The sequence below is a fragment of the Microtus pennsylvanicus genome, chromosome Y (genome assembly GCF_037038515.1).
Source record: "Microtus pennsylvanicus isolate mMicPen1 chromosome Y, mMicPen1.hap1, whole genome shotgun sequence".
Lineage (NCBI taxonomy): Eukaryota > Metazoa > Chordata > Mammalia > Rodentia > Cricetidae > Microtus > Microtus pennsylvanicus.
The window spans coordinates 41,738,346-41,758,399 of NC_134602.1; the positions used below are offsets into that span (position 1 = coordinate 41,738,346).

The window sequence follows — 20,054 nt, forward strand, 5'->3', positions numbered from 1 at the left end:
GCTAGCACCAAAGTACCTTAATCTGATGCCTTGAATACCTGTGTTCACACATACACCCTCATAACACAGATATACACATCATTTTTTTTTTTTTTTTGGTTTTTCGAGACAGGGTTTCTCTGTGGCTTTGGAGTCTGTCCTGGAACTATCTCTGTAGCCCAGTCTGGTCTCGAACTCACAGAGATCCGCCTGCCTCTGCCTCCCGAGTGCTGGGATTAAAGGCGTGCGCCATCATCGCCCGGCTGATATACACATCATTAAAAATAAAATAAATGCTTAAAAAAAGAAAAAAGACAAGAAACACTGTCCATTCTCCAGCGCAGGCTCTTATACAGAAATCTGATGATTATATTTCACTAAAAATTAAGAGACCTCACCCAGAAATCTCAAACACAAATTACTTTTCCCCTTTCGATGATTCATCCTTAGAAATAGTAGTAATTCATTAAGATGATATATTAAGTGTAATATACACTCAATGACATATATACACTCAACACACAAAGCAAAATTGCCACTGAAATGTGCACTGACCTTCCAGTAGTCAGTCTGTAAACTGTAATATCTCTGGTAAGATGACAACGCTGAAAAAGAAAAATAATTCATTAAATGGTGCTTCCAGTTCCACAAAAAGATACTAAAGATAAATTTTTCATTTCCCAACAATAACATAAATACTATGAAATGAACTTTCCAGAAAGACCTTTGAAACATAAATTAGGAGAAAACTAGATTCAGTGAACTAAGCTAAGAATGTCTATCACTGGTGAGTACTGGAGATATAAGCTATAGTTCTTTTCTCAAACACAACACCAGACCCAGATGTGGCCCCATAGCTGTAGAAACAGCAGGTAGGAAATAAAGTCTAGGGGTAATGTCCTTAAAGGAGAAAAAAGAAAAAGTGGACAGAAGAGCAGAAAGTACAGAAGGAAAAATTTCAATAAAGAAACACTTACTTGGTCAAGCTCTGCTTACAATATGATCTCCAAAACTGAACTAAACAACATGTCCACAACAATGGGAAGGATAAAAATTGTTCGTTCTTGAACTGAACCCAGAATCTAATGTGTCTCTCTAACATTCCAGATTCATGTTATACCCATGGCAGCCCTGGCTGTGGCAGGTAGGAATAGCAAGATGCCTCAATGATTAAAATTGTATTTTCTCAGTTGGGTGGTATTGGTGCACACCTTTCATTCCAGCACACAGGAGGATCTCTGAGTTCGAGGCCAGCCTGGTCTACAACAGCTAGTTCCAGGACAGGCTCCAAAACTACAGAGAAACCCTGTCTTCGAAAAACAAAACAAAATATTTGATTTGCTCTTTTAAAGGTTTTAGAATTCTGTTCCCAGCACCTATATCTGGTGGCTCACAACAGCCTGTAAATGCAGTTCCAGAAATCTTTTTCTGGCCTCTGCAGACAACCCAAAACCCTGGTATTCACACATACAACACATACATCCAAATAAAAAAAATAATATTAATAATGTTGTCAGCATATAAGACCCCCAAAAAGTACTTACTATGATTTAAAATAAGATTCCTACCAGATATTTCCACAACTGTGCTTTGAAAAACACCTTTATTAAAAGTTCTTTTGTTCTATAATAAAGACTTCATAAAATTGTTAGCATACTCCAACTTGCTATTAAAGGAACCATGAATCCATGTTCCTGGATCATAAGTAATTGACTTTTTAAAATTTTTTTTTTGTTTGATTTTTACTTTATGTATGTGTTTAGAGTGTTTTAACTGCATGTATTTGTTTGGAGTCCTCAAGAATACAGACGATGGCACCAGATTCTCTGGATTTGGTGTTATAGCTGCCATGTAAATGCAGAAATTGAATCTAGATCCTCTAAAAAAAAAAAAAAAAAAAGCTAGTATTCCAGTATTCTTTTTATTTATTAAAAAAAAAAAACTATCTTTTTTCATTTTTCATGCCAAAGCCATTTCCCATTCCCTCTTCTCCTCCTGGTCCCTCCACCAACCCCCTACCCGCACTCCACCACCCCCATGATCCTCCCACTAATCAGAGAGGGTAGGCTTTCCATAGGATTCAACAAAATCTAGCACATCCCTTTGAGGCAGGTCCAAGGCCCTCTCCACTATATCCAGCAATCAGTATTCTTTTTGTTTTGTTTTGTTTCTTGAGACAAGGTTTCTCTGTATAGTCCTAGCTATCCTAGAATTCACTCTGTAGACCAGCATGGTCTCAAATTCACAGAGATCTACCTGCCTCTGCCTCCCAAGTGCTAGGATTAAAGGAGAATGCCACCACTGCCTAGTAGAAACCACTATTTTTAAAAACTGAGTCTTTTCTATTTGTCCCAAGTTTTTTTTTTTAATTTTAATTATGTGCCCATGTGCAGGATCTCTTTGCCTTAGTACAGGTATCATTTTGTGACAGTGATAAGTGCGTATCTGCACAAGTCCCTATTAATTTCAAAACAAGCTGTCACTGCCATCCATCTAAAACCCTACAAAGAGAAAGTATTTTAAATAAATGCATAGAAATATTAAATATACAGAAATATTTTCAAATATGACTGTGAAAATAACAATCAAGTAGCTCTATCTAAGGAGAGGGACTAACTCCTACTTTCTGGACTCTCAAAGACTTAGTTTTCTTCCTACCTCCATCTTTTACCTTATCAATTGTAACACTGCCGGGTATACATCAAGAACTGTCCTATCCTAAATGAGCTAGTTGAGTTCAATTGTCAAGTAGAGTTTAAGAAAAAGTTTCAAAGAAAATCTGTTGCACAGAAGCTAAGAAGAAGAGTAAAGAGACATACTGAAGAAACTGTTTATGGACTTTTCAAAATAATCCTACTTCACTCTCTTCAAAATCTTAGTGATTAAAAAATTATTTATATATACACAGTTTAGAAGATAACTTTTAGTGGTCCATTTTCTCTTTCCAATGAATGGGTTCTGCCTATTAAAATCAGATAGTCAGCTCTTTCCTAGCTGAGCCAACTTATTTGCTCACATTTAGTGATAAAAGTTTTAGGAGGGACATGTATATCAGAATAAAATTTGTGAGAGTTGGTTCTCTACTTCTATAGTGTGAATGCTGGAGATCTACCCAGGGTCAGATTTGGTTGCTAGTACCCCTATTCTGTTTTTTGTTTTTTTTTTTTTTTAATTTTGTAAATATTTCTTTTATTTTAAAGAAGAAAATATTGACAATTCCCAAGTTTTTAAGTCGTATCTATATCCTTGACTGGAAACAGAAAGATAAGCAAATTTTTATTGTTAGACTCAGTTCTTTAAATTCTAGACTGTCAAACTGGACAGTGGCGATTAACCTTAATTCCAGCATTCAGGAGACAGAGGCAGCTGGATCTCTAAGTTCGAGAATAATGCGATCTATTGGGTAAGTGCCAGGACAGCGCAGGCCACACGGTGAAAGAGACCCTGTCTTGAAAAAACAAAATAAACACATTTTAGGTTGTCCTCAAACTTTCATTATCTCCTTGCTTTGCCTTTCCCAAGTGCTAGAATTATAGACAATAATATTAAAGAACTGTCTGACTTTAATTCTGAAAATTTCCTTCTCTCTGAACAACCACTAAGAGGTAAATGATCAACAGGACCCCATTAGGAAGATGTTTATGGTAGATGTCAAAAAGTTAATACTGTCCTTCAAACCTACATTCCCAGGGACTTCCACCAAATTTGGGTATGGACACAACTTCACTCTTTCCTATGGAATACTCTCACACTGCTTCTGGCACGTTTGTTCCATTCAGTCAGCCACCAATAAATACCTAGAAGCATTTCCTCCCAGTTAAATACCATTCACTAGAGACTCCAACTTTTGTTTTGTTCAGCCCCTAGTCCTTACATCCCTGTCTCTCTAAATAAAAAAGTCTTTGCCTTAATGTATCCAATTTGCAGAATTCCTTGTTCCTCCTAACTTACCTCCAACATCCTGAGGATTCTGAATCTTAATCTCCTTAACTCTTTCCTGTAGTGATAATTCATTTATATAAATATATATTTTTATTTATTTATTTATTTATTTTTTCTATTTTCGAGACAGGGTTTCACCATAGCTTTTGGTTCCTGTCCTGGAACTAGCTTTTGTAGACCAGGCTGGTCTCAAACTCACAGAGATCCGCCTGCCTCTGCCTCCCGAGTGCTGGGATTAAAGGCCTGCGCCACCACCACCAGGCACATTTATATTTTAATGAATAAAAGCTTGCCTGAAGACCAGAATGCGAAGCAGTCACACTAGTCAGTCATACAAGTCAGGCACACACCTTTAATTCAGCAGCCCACACTAGTTAGCCATAGAAATAAGAACTCTCTAGGGTTCGGTTGCTTTGCTTTTCTGGTCTTCACGTTAAACCCCAATATCTGCCTCAGAATTTTTATTACTCATGCTACATTTGGCATCCAATGGTTGGGGTATAAATTCAAGAAAATGCCATTTGCCTGTGGCTTTTCAGCCACAAGCACAGGCCAAAGCTGTACATGAGGCTCCATCCCCACCCAGCTAACCTATCTTTTCTTTTTTTTGCCAAGTCTCTGAGTGATTTTGGGGTTTTTCTGTTGTAGCCTCTCTGAAAAAATCTTCAAGCTGCCACCCAAACACCAGAAGTTCGTGGACTCCAAACACCACAAAACTCATCTACCCCAGACTGGCCTGGTTTTGTCTTTAGGTAGCCACCCCTCATATATGTTTCTGTCCCCAACTATTCCCTCTGAATTGTTCAGACAACAAAGCTAACAAAAAACCCTGTCTCGAAAAACAAAAAAAGAGGGACAAAAAAAGAAAGAAAAAGAAAATTCCAATGTAAAAATAATGCCCCTACAATAACACTCAATACTCAAGTTTCAAAAGTTTCAAAAAACCCAACTACTGGGAAGAGAAGTACTGAGACCTCAAACCATATTTTATTAAAATTAAAAATAAGTTTTGTAAATGGTATAGATATACACGCAGGCAAACATCCAAACATAATATAATGATAAATAAAGAAGTAAAAATTATCATATGAAAAAAAGAAAGCATATTTAACAAGTGGTACTAGCATAACTAGATATCAACATGTAGAAGAATGAAAATAGACCATGCACAAAACTCAAGTCCAAATGGATCAAAGACCTCAGCATAAAGCCAGGCACACTGAACCTTATAAAAGAAAAAGTGAGAAGTACACTTGAATGCATTGACACAGGAGACCGCTTCCTAAATATAACCCCAGCAGTACAGACACTGAGAGAAACAATTAATAAATTAATTTATTAACTAATTTATTAATCAATAAACTGAAAAGCTTCTGTAAAGCAAAGGACACACTCAACAAGACAAAACGACAGCCTACAGAATGGGAAAAGATCCTCACTAACCCTACATCAGAGGTCTGATCTCCAAAATATACAAAGAACTCAAGAAATTGGACACCAAAAGATCACATAATCCAATAAAAAAAAATGGAGTACAGACCTAAACAGAGAACTCTCAACAGAGGAATCTAAAATGGCTGAAAGAAACTTGAGGAAATGTTCAACATCCTTAGTCATCAGAGAAATGCAGATCAAAACAACTCTGAGATTCCATCTTACACCAGTAAGAGTGGCCAAGATGAAAAACACCGATGACAACTTATGCTGGAGAGGATATGGGGAAAAGGGAACAGTTCTCCGTTGCTGGTGGGAATGCAAGCTGGATATCAGTGTGGCGATTTCTCAGAAAATTAGGGCACAAACCTTCTTTCTTCAAGACCCAGTAATACCACTTTTGGGTATATATCCAAAGGATGCTCAATCACGCCACAAGGACATGTGCTCAACTATGATCCTAGCAGCTTTGTTTGTCATAGCCAGAACCTGGAAACAACCTAAATGCCCCTCGATCGAAAAATGGATAAGGAAAATGTGGTACATTTACACAAGGGAGTACTACACAGCAGAAAAAAAAATAACGACAACTTAAATTTTGCAGGAAAATGGATAGAGCTAGAAAACATCATACTGAGTGAGGTAACCCAGACACAGAAAGACAATTATCACATGTACTCATTTATAGTTTGTTTTTAAGCATAAAGCAAAGAAAGCCAGCTTACAAACTACAATCTCAGGGAACTTAACATAGATATAATCTACATAGGAAGTAGAAAGCAGAAAAGACAAGATCTCCTGAGTAAATTGGAAGCATGGGGAACTTTGGGGAGGATTGAAAGGGGGAGAAGAAAGACAGAGAGGGTAGCAGAGAAAAATGTAGTGCTCAATAAATATCAATAAAAAAAGTATAAAAGAAAAAAGCTATCCTGAGTGAGGTAACCCATACTCAGAAAGATGAGCATAGTATGAAGTATCTTGTAAGTGGATATTAGGTGTAAAGCAAAGGATAACGACCCTATAGCCCACAACCCCAGAGAAGCTAAGTAACAAAGAGAATCCTAAGAGAAACCTACATAGATCACCTTGAGAAGGGGAAATAGGCAAGATCTCCTAAGAAAACTCAGAACATGAGGAGAAGGGAGGGTGGAAGTGGAGGAGGAAGGAAGGGGAGGGGGAAGAGAACTTGAGGGGTGGGGAAAATCTAGAAAGAGACAAAGACCAATGAAAGATATATCTTAATTTAGGGAGCCATTATGGGACTAGCAAGAAACCTGGCACTAGAGAAATTCCCAGGATCCACAAGGATGACTCCAGCTAAAACCCTATGCAATAGAGGAGAGGGTGCCTGAACTTGCCTTGCCCTGTAGTCAGACTGATGACTGTCTTAAACGTCACCATAGAGTCTCCATCCTGCAACTGATACAAGTAGATGCAGAGCACCACAGTGGAGCACTGAGCTAGCTCCCAAAGTCCAGTCAAAGAGAGGGAGGAGTGAGGATATGAGCATCGAGACACCCACTGAAACTGCTCACCTGAGCTAATGGGAACCCAACCCACTCCACAGTGACAGGGAAGGAACAAATACAGGCCCAAACTAGGTCCTTTAAATGTAGGTAACAAGTGTAATGGCTGGGGCAGATTGTGGGGCCACTGGCAGTGGAACCAGGATTTATCCCTTCTTCTTGTTCTGGCTTTTTGGAACCCATTCTCATTTAAGGGATACCTTGCTCAGTCAAAATATAATGCCTTAGTATTTCCTCAAAGCAATGTGCTAGACTTTGTTGATTCACTACAGGAAGCCTTACCCTCTCTAAGGAATGGTTGAGGGTTGGAGTAGGGGTGGGTGGAGTTGAGGGAAAGGGAAGAGGGGAAGGAGTGGGAACTGGGATTCATATGTAAAATGAGAAAAAAAAATTTAATAAGATTTTATTTGTTCCACCGCGGCCCGGGTTCGATTCCCAGTCAGGGAACCAAAAAAAAAAAAAAAAAAAAAAGATTTTATTTTTTATCATAAGTACAGTTTTCCTGCCTGCATGTATGCCTACAAGAAGGTACCAGATCTCATTACAGATGGCTGTGAGCCACCATGTGGTTGCTGGGAATTGAACTCAGGACCTTTGGAAGGCTCTTAACCTCTGAGCCATTTCTCCAGCCCAAAAGATAATTAAAAAAAACAAAATCAAGCCGGGCGATGGTGGCACACGCCTTTAATCTCAGCACTCGGGAGGCAGAGGCAGGCAGATCTCTTTGAGTTCGAGATCAGCCTGGTCTACAAGAGCTAGTTCCAGGACAGGCTCCAAAGCCGCAGAGAAACCCTGTCTCGAAAAACCAAAAAAAAAAAAAAAAAAAAAAAAAAAGATCTTATACTGTATATGGAGTTTAGATAGATACTAGGCATACAGCCCAAAATTTCAAACATGCTCATTAAGCTTTCCTACCACCCAGTTCCATTTCCTTTCCCCAAAAGCCTGTAAATCCTGACACAGGTAGTTCAGTGTCCTTCTTTGCAACCATATTTGCTAGAAATTAAAACATATCTACCAAAACATTATTTTCATAAAAAATCAGCAGTCTTGCCTATAAAATGATGTTTTTCTGTGGTATGAAGATAGAGCAGCCAGGCAGTGGTTGTGCATGTCTTTAATCCCAGCACTCAGGAGGCAGAAACACACAGATTTCTTTGAGTTCAAGGCCAGCCTGGTCTACAGAGTAATTTCCAGGACAGCCAAGACTGTTAAAAAGAAAAACTTTTGTCTCAGAAAACTCAAAAAAGTAAAAAATCAAAAAAATAAAAAAAAATTACTGGGGCTGGAGAGATGGCTCAGTGGTTAAGAGCATTGCCTACTCTACCAAAGGTCCTGAGTTCAATTCCCAGCAACCACATGGTGGCTCACAACCATCTGTAATGGGGTCTGGTGCTCTCTTCTGGCCTTCAGGCATAGACACAGACAGAATATTGCATACATAATAAATAAATAAATATTTTTAAAAATTTACTAAGTCATCAAATGTATTAAATATTTGCATACAGTTAGATTAAAATTTTCACATATACATATAGTAAACAGCATCACCTCAAACAAAAACCACTAAAACATAAATTAAAATTTTGAAAGAAAAAAATTACCTTTTGAATAATCTTCCAACAAGAGATTGAAGTGGCCTAATTGACAAAAGAAATCAGATTCCACTTTTCCTTCAGCTTTTACTATTAAAGATTCGTAGCAGTGAATAGCCTAGAAATGAAACATACAAACATTTAAAAATAAAATAAAACTGTAAGTTAGAATTAATAAAATTCTACCTCAAAGAATGCATATAGTTTATGACTAAGGATATCATAACTGTATTCTCTACTAAAGACAGAGGATTTGATACAATAAGAGTAGACTTTTGTATGACCAAGAGTTAGAGCTTGCCTTTAATCCCAGCAGTCGAAGAAGCAGTCAGGTTTATTGCTGTGAGTTTAAGGCCAGCCTAACCTACATAGTAAGTTTCAAGATAGCCAGGGATACACAGTGAGGTCCTATCTCAAAAACAAATAAAAAGAAACAAAAAAAGGCTACTCTATGATAGTTAGCAACAATGACCTGAATATTATATATTAAAATTAAACAGATAAAGAATAAAACGATGGCTTAGTAGTTAAGGATAACGACCCTATAGTCCATGACTACAGAGAAGGTAAGTAACAAGGGGGAGCAGGAAGGCAGAGAGGGAAGCAGAGAAAAATGTAGAGCTCAATAAACATCAATTTAAAAAAATGCAAAAAAAAAAACTTTCAATAAAATACGAAGGAATGCATTATGAAAGTTACACAAAAGTCAAAAAGCTAAACTATTACTTTGATCCTGGTCACACAACAAAGAAATTTAAAAAGGCTCAGAAAGAGATTTTATTAGGCTCAGAATCCATATAATCATATTAATTTTTTAAACATGTGAGCTGGGCAATGGTGCCATATCCAGCACAATTAAGAGGGACTGAGTAGAGAGCACTGTGAGTTTGAGGCCAGCTGAGGCCAGAGAGGACTATTACACAAAGAAACCCTATCTTGAAAAATAAAAACAAAACAAAACACCTCAGTCATTATGAGCCTGCTTAAACCATACAATAAAAAAAAAAAAGGAAAGAAAAGAAGGCAGGAAGGGAGAGAGGATGGAAGGGAGGAAAAGAAGGAAGGGAGGGAGAGAGGACTGCTAAAGTAGTTTGAATGAGAATGATCTCTTAGGGTTCTGTGTTTGAATGCTCAATCCTCAGTTTGTGGAACTCTTTAAGGTGTGACCTTAGAAGAGCTTTACCATTCCAAACAGGCTTTGAAGTTTCAAAGGAATCATTTCTCTCTCTGCCTCTCTCTGCCTCCTGTTTGCAGATCAAGATACCTCTGCTACTCCTCTAAACACAAAGGCCCGACAAATGCTTTCATTTTTGTTCTCTTTAGCTTTTTTTCAGACAGGCGTTCTCTGTGTAACCCTGGCTGTCCTGGAACTCACAGAGATTCATCTGTGTCTTCCACCTGGGTTCTGGGATTAATGGCACCATCACCTTCTAGCTAAAGGCTTTCCTTTGTAAATAGCTTGATCTTGGTATCTTATTACATCAATAGACAAGTAACTAACACAACCACTAACTACCCTACCTTTACCTGACTTGGTTTGATTTTTACTGTTTTTAGAAAACTTGCTATTAAAAGAAAATGACTCATGACTTTTATTTTTATTTTGTTTGTTTGTTTGTTTGTTTTTGTTTTTTGAGAGAGTTTCTTTGCAAACCCCTGGTTGTCCTGAAACTCTGTAGACCAGGCTGGCCTTGAATTCTGAGACGTCACTGCCTGGGAATAAAGGTGTATATCAACACTGCCCAGCACTTTTATGACATTCAATATTTAGCTGCTGAACAGTTAAAAAAATCTGATAATTTTTTTGTCAGAAACTGTTTTTAGAGTACCACAAATTCAATTGTTCAATACCTACTCCTCTTCACATATTTCAAATACAATCCAAAACTGTCTACCCAATATATACAAATACACAGACAAGAAAAACAAAGAGGGAGGGGAACAAAAGTAAAAGCAGACATCTCATTTATTAGCAATCAGACCCTGAATACTTAGAGCCTGAGACTAAAGTAACTTTTATGTTATACAAATATTTTAGGACAAGCCGGGCGGTGGTGGCGCACGCCTTTAATCCCAGCACTCGGGAGGCAGAGGCAAGCGGATCTCTTTGAGTTTGAGGCCAGCCTGGTCTACAAGAGCTAGTTCCAGGACAGGCTCCAAAACCACAGAGAAACCCCTGTCTCGAAAAACCAAAAAAAAAAATTTTTAGGACCTACCTCATTGTGCCAAGTGGCCATTTCAAGAAAGACCAGTAGTGTGTAAAACTTATTATTTAACAAGATAGTAAGATGTTGAGTTTTCCAACACACATACACAGAAACATCACACAATAGCATACTAGACTAGGTTACACCAAGCAGTTCTCTTAACTATTTCAGAAAAAGAAAAAAGAAACACATATCCCATTTTCTTTCCTAGCAGTGAGTTTTCTTTAATTTAGTAAGGGTTTGAAACTATAGATGCTGGGATCTCTCATACTTTTTTTTTTTTTTTAAACAGAAGGTAAAGCATCCAGCTGGTTCTTGGAATTTAAAAATCATCCATGTTTCTTTTTTCAATCTTTCTAAATTACTTTATACATTGTATCTTTAACAAGACCATAAAAAATATATCAAGTACAAAACCATGATTTCGTTTCTTTTTCTCCTGAGACAAGATCTCATGGTGCCAAAACTGTCCTAAAATTTACTATATAGCTGAGGATGACTATAAATACCTGATCCTTCTGCCTTCTCCTCTAGACTGGTAGAATTAAAGCAATGCACTACTGTATCAGCAGATATGATGCTAGAAATCCAGCCCTTGATTTTTTAACTTTAGATAAATACTGAGATATATTCCCTAGGCCCATGATTCCTTAAATCAAAAAGTATATGAAGAAATATTTGTCCCTTCCTATCTCTGAAAGGGGACTTAAAATACTTATTCCATTAATGATATTTCTTCATTACTGTCAAAAACCTTTTAAAAGTCTTTCAGAGATTTAAAAAAAAAAACTGAATTGTTAAATAAAGCACTGGTGAAAAAAGAAATCACTTCCTTCCAACCAAACATGCTGAGCAGCTTATAACTAACTCCCTATAAGAGCAGCTTTGACCTTCTGGGGTTACCTATACAGACATTGGCATATACTCATACACACACGTGCACACATATACACATAAATACAATTTTTTTTAAATAGTGCAAAGCCATCCTAAATACAGTGTAAGGGTCCAGGATACAAAAGCAAATTTGATCTGAGTTTTAACCTCAAAATCCACTCTATGGAAGGAGAAAACAGACTACTCCAACCTGTCCTTTGCGGTGAGCTTCACACATGCACTGTGAAACACACAGCATTAAAAATGTTTTTAAGAAAAAATCTTTAATTAAATATTCAGACTAGCTGGGTGGTGGTGGCGCACACCTTTAATCCCAGCACTCGGGAGGCAGAGGCAGGCGAATCTCTGTGAGTTCGAGACCAGCCTGGTCTAAAAGAGCTAGTTCCAGGACAGGCTCCAAAACCACAGAGAAACCCTGTCTCGAAAAACCAAAAATAAATAAATAAATAAATAAATATAAAAATAAAAACATAAAAAAAAACACCCACACAACAAAAACAATAAGAGAAACAAAATTTAAACTGGCAGTGGCAACAAATTCCTTTCTTCCCAGCATTCCAGAGACAGAAGAATCTCTGTTCAGGCCAGTCAAAACTTACTAAAATTGAGACTACCTCAAAATAATAATAACAATAACAAACTGTTTCAGGATAGCCTCATCTACAGAGTGAGATCCATAACAGCTGGGTTACACAGAGAAACTCTGTCTCAAAAAAATCATAGATAGATGATAGATAGATAGATAGATAGATAGATAGATAGATAGATAGATAGATAGATAGACAGACAATAAAAATAATGATTTAGGGCCTCTTAGATGGCTCAAGGAGTAAAGACACTTGCCACCAAGTATGACTCAAGAAATTCTTCAGTCTCTTCTGAATGGTGCAATTACAGAAAAGTGTAACCATACAACATGATAAAAATTACTTGAACACAGACTTTAAAAATTGTCATCTGTCCTTATATTTTTAATATAATATTTTGTAAATATTTTTAATAAAATTTAATAATTTTTAAAAATTATAATATTTTAATTATATTTTTAATATAATAGGGCATTTTTATAACTGTAGTACATTTCAATAACTGTTGAAGAGTGGCTCTCACCTGCAATCTCAGTAGTTGGGGGTTGAGGGAAAGAGTACTAATGTAAGTTTGAAACTACCTTGGGCAACAAAATAAAGAGTATGACACTGTCTAAAATAGTGGTTCTCAACCTTTAAGTCACTTTGATTCATAACAGTAGCAAAATTACAGTTATGAAGTAGCAACAAATAATTTTATGGATGGGGTCATCACAACATGAAAAATTATACTAAAGGCTTACAGCATTAGGAAGGTTGAAGGTCTAAAGTAAAAATCCACAACATAGCCGGGCGGTGGTGGCACACGCCTTTAATCCCAGCACTCAGCCTGGTCTACAAGAACTAATTCCAGGACAGGCTCCAAAGCCGCAGAGAAACCCTCTCAAAAAACCAAAAAAAAAAAAAATATCCACAACATATTATAACAATGTGTGTTGTATATATTGTTATATATAATATATGTTATATATGATGAGTATAACAATACATATTATCTAGTGTTTAATAAAGTCATAGCTCACAGCTGTTCTCAAAGTCTTGGTACTTTCTCATTCTCATAATTTTTTAGCTTCTCATTTTTAAATAAATGCCATTACAATTAAAATTCAGAAAAATACTAAAGATCTCAATATCTGAAAACAGTTCAATAACACTGAAATTTATATTACAAAGGACCTGAAAATTTCATATTTAATTTAAATGAACTAAGGGGCTCTTACAAAGGACACTTGCTTGATTCCAAGAGTCCACACAGTTCACAACCTTTACTTAAGTCCAGTTCCACATAATCTTTCTCTTCTGGTCAAGAAGAGTAGACATACACTATAAACTCAAAGTCAAAGGATGTAGCTTAGCTGGTAAAAGAACTTGCTGTCAAGCCTTGTGTGGTGGAAAAAGAAAATTGATTCCCAGAAGTTATCTTATGACTCTATATATAATCATATAAAAAATTAATAAATAGAAAAGGGGGGAGAAAAGAATAAGTTTTCATGATACATGTCTTCAATATCAGCAGTGAGAATGCAGAGGCAGGAGTATTCTTGTCTGTGTGTTCTATGACAACCAGGCAAAACCCTGCCTCTAATAACAGTAGTCACTCAAAATTACAGTCAATACCATGACTTTTTTTTCAATTTATGAAAATTCTGAAAGTTCAAATTTTTAAAGGTATAGTTAAATAGCATATACACTAGATGAAAACACCTTTTTTAAAGTTTTTACCATAAAGTCTAAAAGGAAGCAGGGCAATCCTAGCAAGAAATTGAACCTGGTTAAAACCGCTTAATCAAAACGATTCCCTGTTACTTAAGAGTAGAATTATCAAGTCCTTACTAACCTCAAAAAGAGATTCTTGAATGTACTTATCACAGTTAACCATGTATAAAATCGATGACATACCTGCTTTCTTGCTAACACTAACCTGTTTCCTCTCTAAAACTCTGTTTTATTTCTCCTCCCACTATTTCCAGCCATCTTGACTGCTACCAGCAGCCATTAACTAAATAGCAGTGCCAACTTTCAAACATGAAACGCCTTCCGGTATTTCACACTCGGGAAACAAACTCCAAGGAAGGAAAAAAATTACTTGCAAAATAGTATTTTTAGTATTATTTCTATGGCTACTACATTAAAAAAAAAAAAAAAGTTCCTTTTAAGTCTCCCGAAACTCTTTATCTCGGTTGCCTGTAACTTGCTCGTTATGTGAAAAGGAAATATTTTAAAGGATAAGACGTGTGCATATTACAATCGGCTGCGATATCGAAGACGTAGATTCTCAATCTACTGACTTTCATAACTTGAGATAAGAAACTGGAAATACCGTTGACCTCACCCACCAAAAAGCACTAAAATAAGCAAATGCTCTGAACTGTATGTTGAGGCAGGACCTCAAACTATCAGAAAGATACATAACTCCGAGAAAGAAACGAGAAAAGGGAAGAAAAAGAAAAAACACCGGTTCAAACTACCCTAAAGGCTACTGTGTACGGAAAGGCTCAGGCCTGGGATCCTCAAACCTTAGGCAAAAGATGTAAGCAATTAAGTCCAATCGTAGTTGCTGTACCTTGTTCAATAGCGTCTTCGTCCTAGCGCCATCTTCGCGTCGGCTTAAGAACCCGAAAAAGCTGCTGTAGAAAAAATACATTCTTCTTGTTAATGCTCAGAAAAACATGAGTAACTAACATCCCAAAACACGGGTAAAAGCCATAGCGAAGTCGCCACCGCAAACAAGATGCAGTTGGACCTTCTTGCAGAGTGTTCTGACCCCAGAAAAAAATAACCTGTATCAGTAATGCTTACCTATCCAACCCACAAAGCGCCTCCTTCTCTTCGACTGTGAGATTAAAGGACCCCTCGTCGCCCTCGCTACTCGCCGTATCCGCCGCCATTTTCTTTTTCTCATCACGCAAGACAGCAGCAGTAGCAAGAGACAATCCGTATGATTTCATGGAAAAGCAAAAAGTGTTCAAGTTCCACGTTCACGCTCATTCACGACCAGTCCAAAGATTGAAATGACTGCTTCAATCGAAGCTTGAAACTACCACGCCAACTTTATCGCCGCAGCTGAGGCCACTACAAACTCCCAGGCAAAGGCGAAACCTCCTGATACCGTTAGTTCACATCGCCCAGGAGGTGTTGATCACATGAAGCCGGAAGCAGACACTGTTGTAGAACCTACCTGAAATTCTTAGACTAGCAAGCTTACCTAGTATCTGCATAAAGTTGTTGTAATAGGGTCAGTGTGAGCCAAAAAACAACTACTGTAACCTCGCCGCAAAGCTAGCCCGGCTTACCAATGGAAGCAACCGTTTTATCTCACGTGACTTTTGTTGACCTACGTCACGACCGGTACGGCTAAAGGCTCGCTAGCTTGCTAAACAGCAAACCCTGCCAAAAAGCACCACCAACCAGAGTGAAACTACTTTTAGGTATGCTAGATAATTCGTTTATCCCAATTAAGTATTGGTGCTCTTTCATTTGACTGCTATTTTGGTCTCATGAGGAATAAAGAGCAGTAAAGTAAAAAAAAAAAAACTATATCAAGTATTTTCCCCAGGGAGCAGGAACATCACACGTTCTGCTTTCTTATACTAGTTCCAGCAAACATTAAAAACAAACTTGAGGTAAACGATGCACAATTTGAAAAAACAGAGAATTCATGCAGCGAAAATTAAGCTTTCCTGAATAACTGCGTCGTGTTCTGTCACTACTGTGACTGTAATTGTATTCATTTATCATCCATCCACCCAACCACATAAAAACAAAGACTTTATAAAGATAGTGTAACTTTAGCAGTAGACAAAAGGCCACAGTGAATGAAAAATCCCTGAGATTATGCCTTATTAGAAAACCCTTATTACACTTCAAAGATGCAATAATCATTTTCTTCTGTCCTCTTGTTTGTGACTATAAGTTATAAATATGATGCACACAATAAAATAATAAATATAATAAAGCAAGTTTGAGTTTTGTTCTTGTTTGGAATTTTGAATTATACTACTTATACTACTAGATCCTAACTAGACCTAGAACTACATAGGGACCTTAGCTCCAAACCCCTGTAGCCAGGATTAAAAGTCTGCACACCCAGAGCTTTTTTGTTTTGTTTTGTTTTTGTTTTGTTTTTTGTTTTTTTGTTTTTTTTGGTATGTTTTTTGCTCTAGGGGAGAGGTGGAGGCATGGAGGCTTAGCTTGTTTTTGTTGTTTCATTGTTTGTTTGCTTTGTTGTTATTTATTATTGTTTTTCTTTGTTTTCTAATTTTTGAAAAAGCAACTTTTGTTTGTAAATCCAGAATGACCTCAAACTTGTGTTGTAGGCAGGAGTGACTGGCAGAAACTTCCTACTCTTTCTTCAATTAAATTCTATACCTCAGAAACAGACCTAGAAAACACACCCAAACCTTCCAGAAACCTTCAACCATGAAATTCTGGAAAGCAAGAAAAGTTCTTTGGGTGCCCTGCAGCCCTAAGTTTGCAAAAAACAGTTGATCTCACTTCTTTTTTTGAAATTTTATTTATTCATTAGTATACCATGTTCTGTCTGAATGTATCCTCAGGCCAGGAATTAAGCTTCTAACTTCTAAACCATCTCTCCAGGCCCAATCTGACTCATTTCCTACCCTGCAGCCAGGTTTCAAAACAATTTCCCCCAGGCCTCATGGTGGTTTCAAGAATACAATTTAATCAGAAAAACAATTTCTGGGCCTCCTATTCTCCACTACGAAAAACTGATTCTCAACTATGCACAGTATTCACTACTTTACCCTCAAACACCAGCTGCATGGTTTAGAATCACAAACCTCTCAGACCAAAAAAATCAGCTCTGGGTAGGCTAACACCAAATTGGGTTCATTTTTTCTTTCCCTCCGCTGACTTATTTCTTACACTCCTTTCTCTGAAGAATTCTGGAATGATAAATATAGCCACCAACTGGGAACAGTTTTAATTCCAGGACTTGGAAAGCAAAGGAAGAAAGATATCTGTGAGTTCCAGGCAAGCCTGGCCTACCAACACAGTCAGGACTAAGCCTCAGCAAAAAAGTAAAAGGAAGTTGTCCATTATTTGTTCTTAACTTTGTATGCTTACTTTTATGAAGACATGCTTAGTGATGAATCCCTGTAACCCCAGAACACAGGTTTCAAAGACAGATGGATCTCAATGTTTGACAATATACTCCCTATGAAGAGATCCTTTCTGGCAATCTACTCTATAAATGGAGATCCTGTCTCAAAAAAAAAAATGTTTTATTGATGGAGGAAAGTCATTGGTTAAAAAAATAAAGAAATTGCTTGGCTGGCCCTCATTGGTTAGAAGATAGGTGGGAGGAGTAAACAGAACAGAACGCTGGGAGGAAGAGGAAGTGAGCTCAGACTCCACAGCTCTCCTCTCGGGAGCAGACGCTATGCTCCCTGCTTCTGGGCAGACACACGTGATGAAGCTCCAACCCAGGATGGACGTAGGCTAGAATCTTCCCGGTAAGCGCACCTAGCTGTGCTACACAGATGATTAGAAATGGGCTAGTCCAGGTGCGAGAGTTAGCCTAGAAGTGGCTAGATAGAAATGGGCCAAGCAGTGATTAAAAGAATACAGTGTCCGTGTAATTATTTCGGGGCATAAACTAGCCGAGCAGGCGGCCGGGGTGCTGGGAATGCGGACCCGCTGCTCATATTACTACTAATTTTATATTTAAAAAAATCTTCTAAATTACTCTTTTAGTTTGAGCACATATCTCAATGATAGAACTTGTTTACTATAACCAAATTGTAGGAAATATACCTAACACTGACATGAATCACTTAATTAAAAAAAATAGTAATAACTTCTCATTGGGGGAGTATTGTGCATACTATTTTTTTCTTTTATTTTTTCTCTCTCACTCCTTTTTGATTGTGTTCTTAAATACAGGATTTCTCTGTGTAGCATTGCAGCCTGCCCTGAAACTAGCTCTTGTTTCACTGAGGTATAAATTTTTTGGTCCCGATTCTGCACCCGTGATTCTAAAGCTTTAATTTTTTCCTTCAAAGATAACATGTCCTCCTTAAACTTTTCTTGTATATCATGTAGATTCCCATCTTGGAGGTACATTCTGTCTGTTACCTTATCAAAACTTTGTGATAACGTCTGAACATCAAATTCAACAGCCTGCATCCTTTCAGGTAACTTTCTAGTACCCTTGGATATGGAGTCAATTTTGTCTATCATAGTATCCACTTGTTCAGATAACCTCTGATTTTCAATAATCTTTTTTTTTTTTTTTTTTTGGTTTTTCGAGACAGGGTTTCTCTGTGGCTTTGGAGCCTGTCCTGGAACTAGCTCTGTAGACCAGGCTTGTTTCAAACTTACAGAGATCCGCCTGCCTCTGCCTCCCAAGTGCTGGGATTAAAGGCGTGCGCAACCATCGCCCGGCTGATTTTCAATAATTTTAATCCTGTCAATTTGTTGTTCATTATTAGTTCGTAAAGATTCTATCATTCTTAGGAGTGCCATATTCTTCTGTTCATTATTAGTTTATAAAGACTCTATCGTTCTTAGGAGTGCCATAATCTTCCTTAATGATAGAATATGGAAAAGAAAACTGAAAACTAGTAACAAGCAAATTAAGATATCCCCATAATCATATAAACCTTGTATGATGTAATCCATTGTATTAGTAAATAAAGCAGTAAAATTTACATTAGAAACAAAAAATGCCATATTACCTATTATCCAGCAGATGGCGCTGTTGCAGAGTCGCGATGAAAATGGGGTCCTGTTTCAGGGTCCGCCTTAGTAGATATTAACAACTGGAAAATGCGAGTTTCTCAACAAAGTAAATGTAATTAAATCAATTTCAGAGACAGAACCAGAAACCCAGAATCCAGAGGTAGAGAAGAGCAACCTGGAAGCCACTTATAACTCCACATCCCGAGAGCTTGCAGCTTTTGGCAACTGCTTGTGCTCTGTTTCATGCCACTCAAGCGCTGTGCTTGCAAGGGAGATTTAAAAATGACTCAGAAAAGAGCAAACCATGCAGGCAGAGACTACGCGGGCCTGTGGAGTTTAAATCCACGTGGGGAGGCAAACGATAGGGTGTGAGGGGACTTGAAGTCAATCTGAGGTGTCTAAAGGGAAAATATAAAGAGCTGCAGCAAGAAAAGCCACTGCGTGATAATTTATATTAAACTGCTGGCTCCATGCACAAGGCACAGGCCACAAGACACAGGCCACGGCTGAGGAAGGGAGGGCTCCTGCCAAGCCGAACTGGCGGCAGGCAGCTGAGTGGGGGAAGGAAGGGGTCCTAAAACCAAACGTTGGGCGCCAGATGAAGGCAAAGGCCTAAGTCACAAACAATCCCACACCAGGTTGGAATTATGATTAATAGAATGGTTATTTATTTAAAGGGGAAAAAACTTACAGATCACCGTCCCAGACAACAGCCCTCTGCACAATCACGAAGGGAGTCTAGTTGCCAGAAGCGGAGCAGGAAGTAAGAGAGAGAAGAGGGAAGTGGCCGCTTTTTTAAAGAGAGAGACCATGCCCCAATGGACTGGTATCTCAGCAGCTATTGGCTGAGGAAGCGGAAGGACCTCCCGCAACAAGAATTAGGTGTGGCAGGTTAAGGGAATGAGGGTGTCGAATTCTTGAGACTGCTTCCTGTTGATTTGTGGGCCTCAAAATCTTGGGGGACCTGAGAAAGCTGAGATGCTGGCCACATCCGAGGTTATCTGGTAACTTCACTGTTCTCCATCCTTTGTGGAACTGTCCAGTGTCTTGGACCTGGTAAGGAGTTGGAACTTACAAGAGTTCTTTTGTGGGACCCTCACCTCTATTCTCATAGAGATGAAAAAGGAATTTCCTAGCAAAATATTTTAAAATAGAAACCCAGACTATCTTGTTCCCAGGAAGATA

At 37.9% G+C, this 20,054-nt stretch overlaps 1 protein-coding gene across 7 annotated transcripts in view; it reads right to left on the reverse strand.

Annotated features, from left to right (window-relative positions):
• LOC142841994 (histone demethylase UTY) overlaps positions 1–19,635 on the reverse strand; it is a 159,358-nt gene extending 139,723 nt beyond the window's left edge. For 2 of the 7 annotated variants that reach the window (XM_075958975.1, XM_075958974.1), the window contains exons 1-5: positions 19,561–19,630; positions 14,967–18,966; positions 14,731–14,794; positions 8,486–8,594; positions 535–584 (exon numbers count right to left, since the gene is read on the reverse strand). In XM_075958975.1, the coding sequence (XP_075815090.1) occupies positions 535–584; positions 8,486–8,594; positions 14,731–14,794; positions 14,967–15,115 (372 nt within the window). In that variant the 5' untranslated portion in view covers positions 15,116–18,966; positions 19,561–19,630. The other 5 variants (XM_075958977.1, XM_075958979.1, XM_075958980.1 and 2 more) reach the window with 5 other exon arrangements.
• Positions 19,636–20,054: the final 419 nt, after the last annotated feature.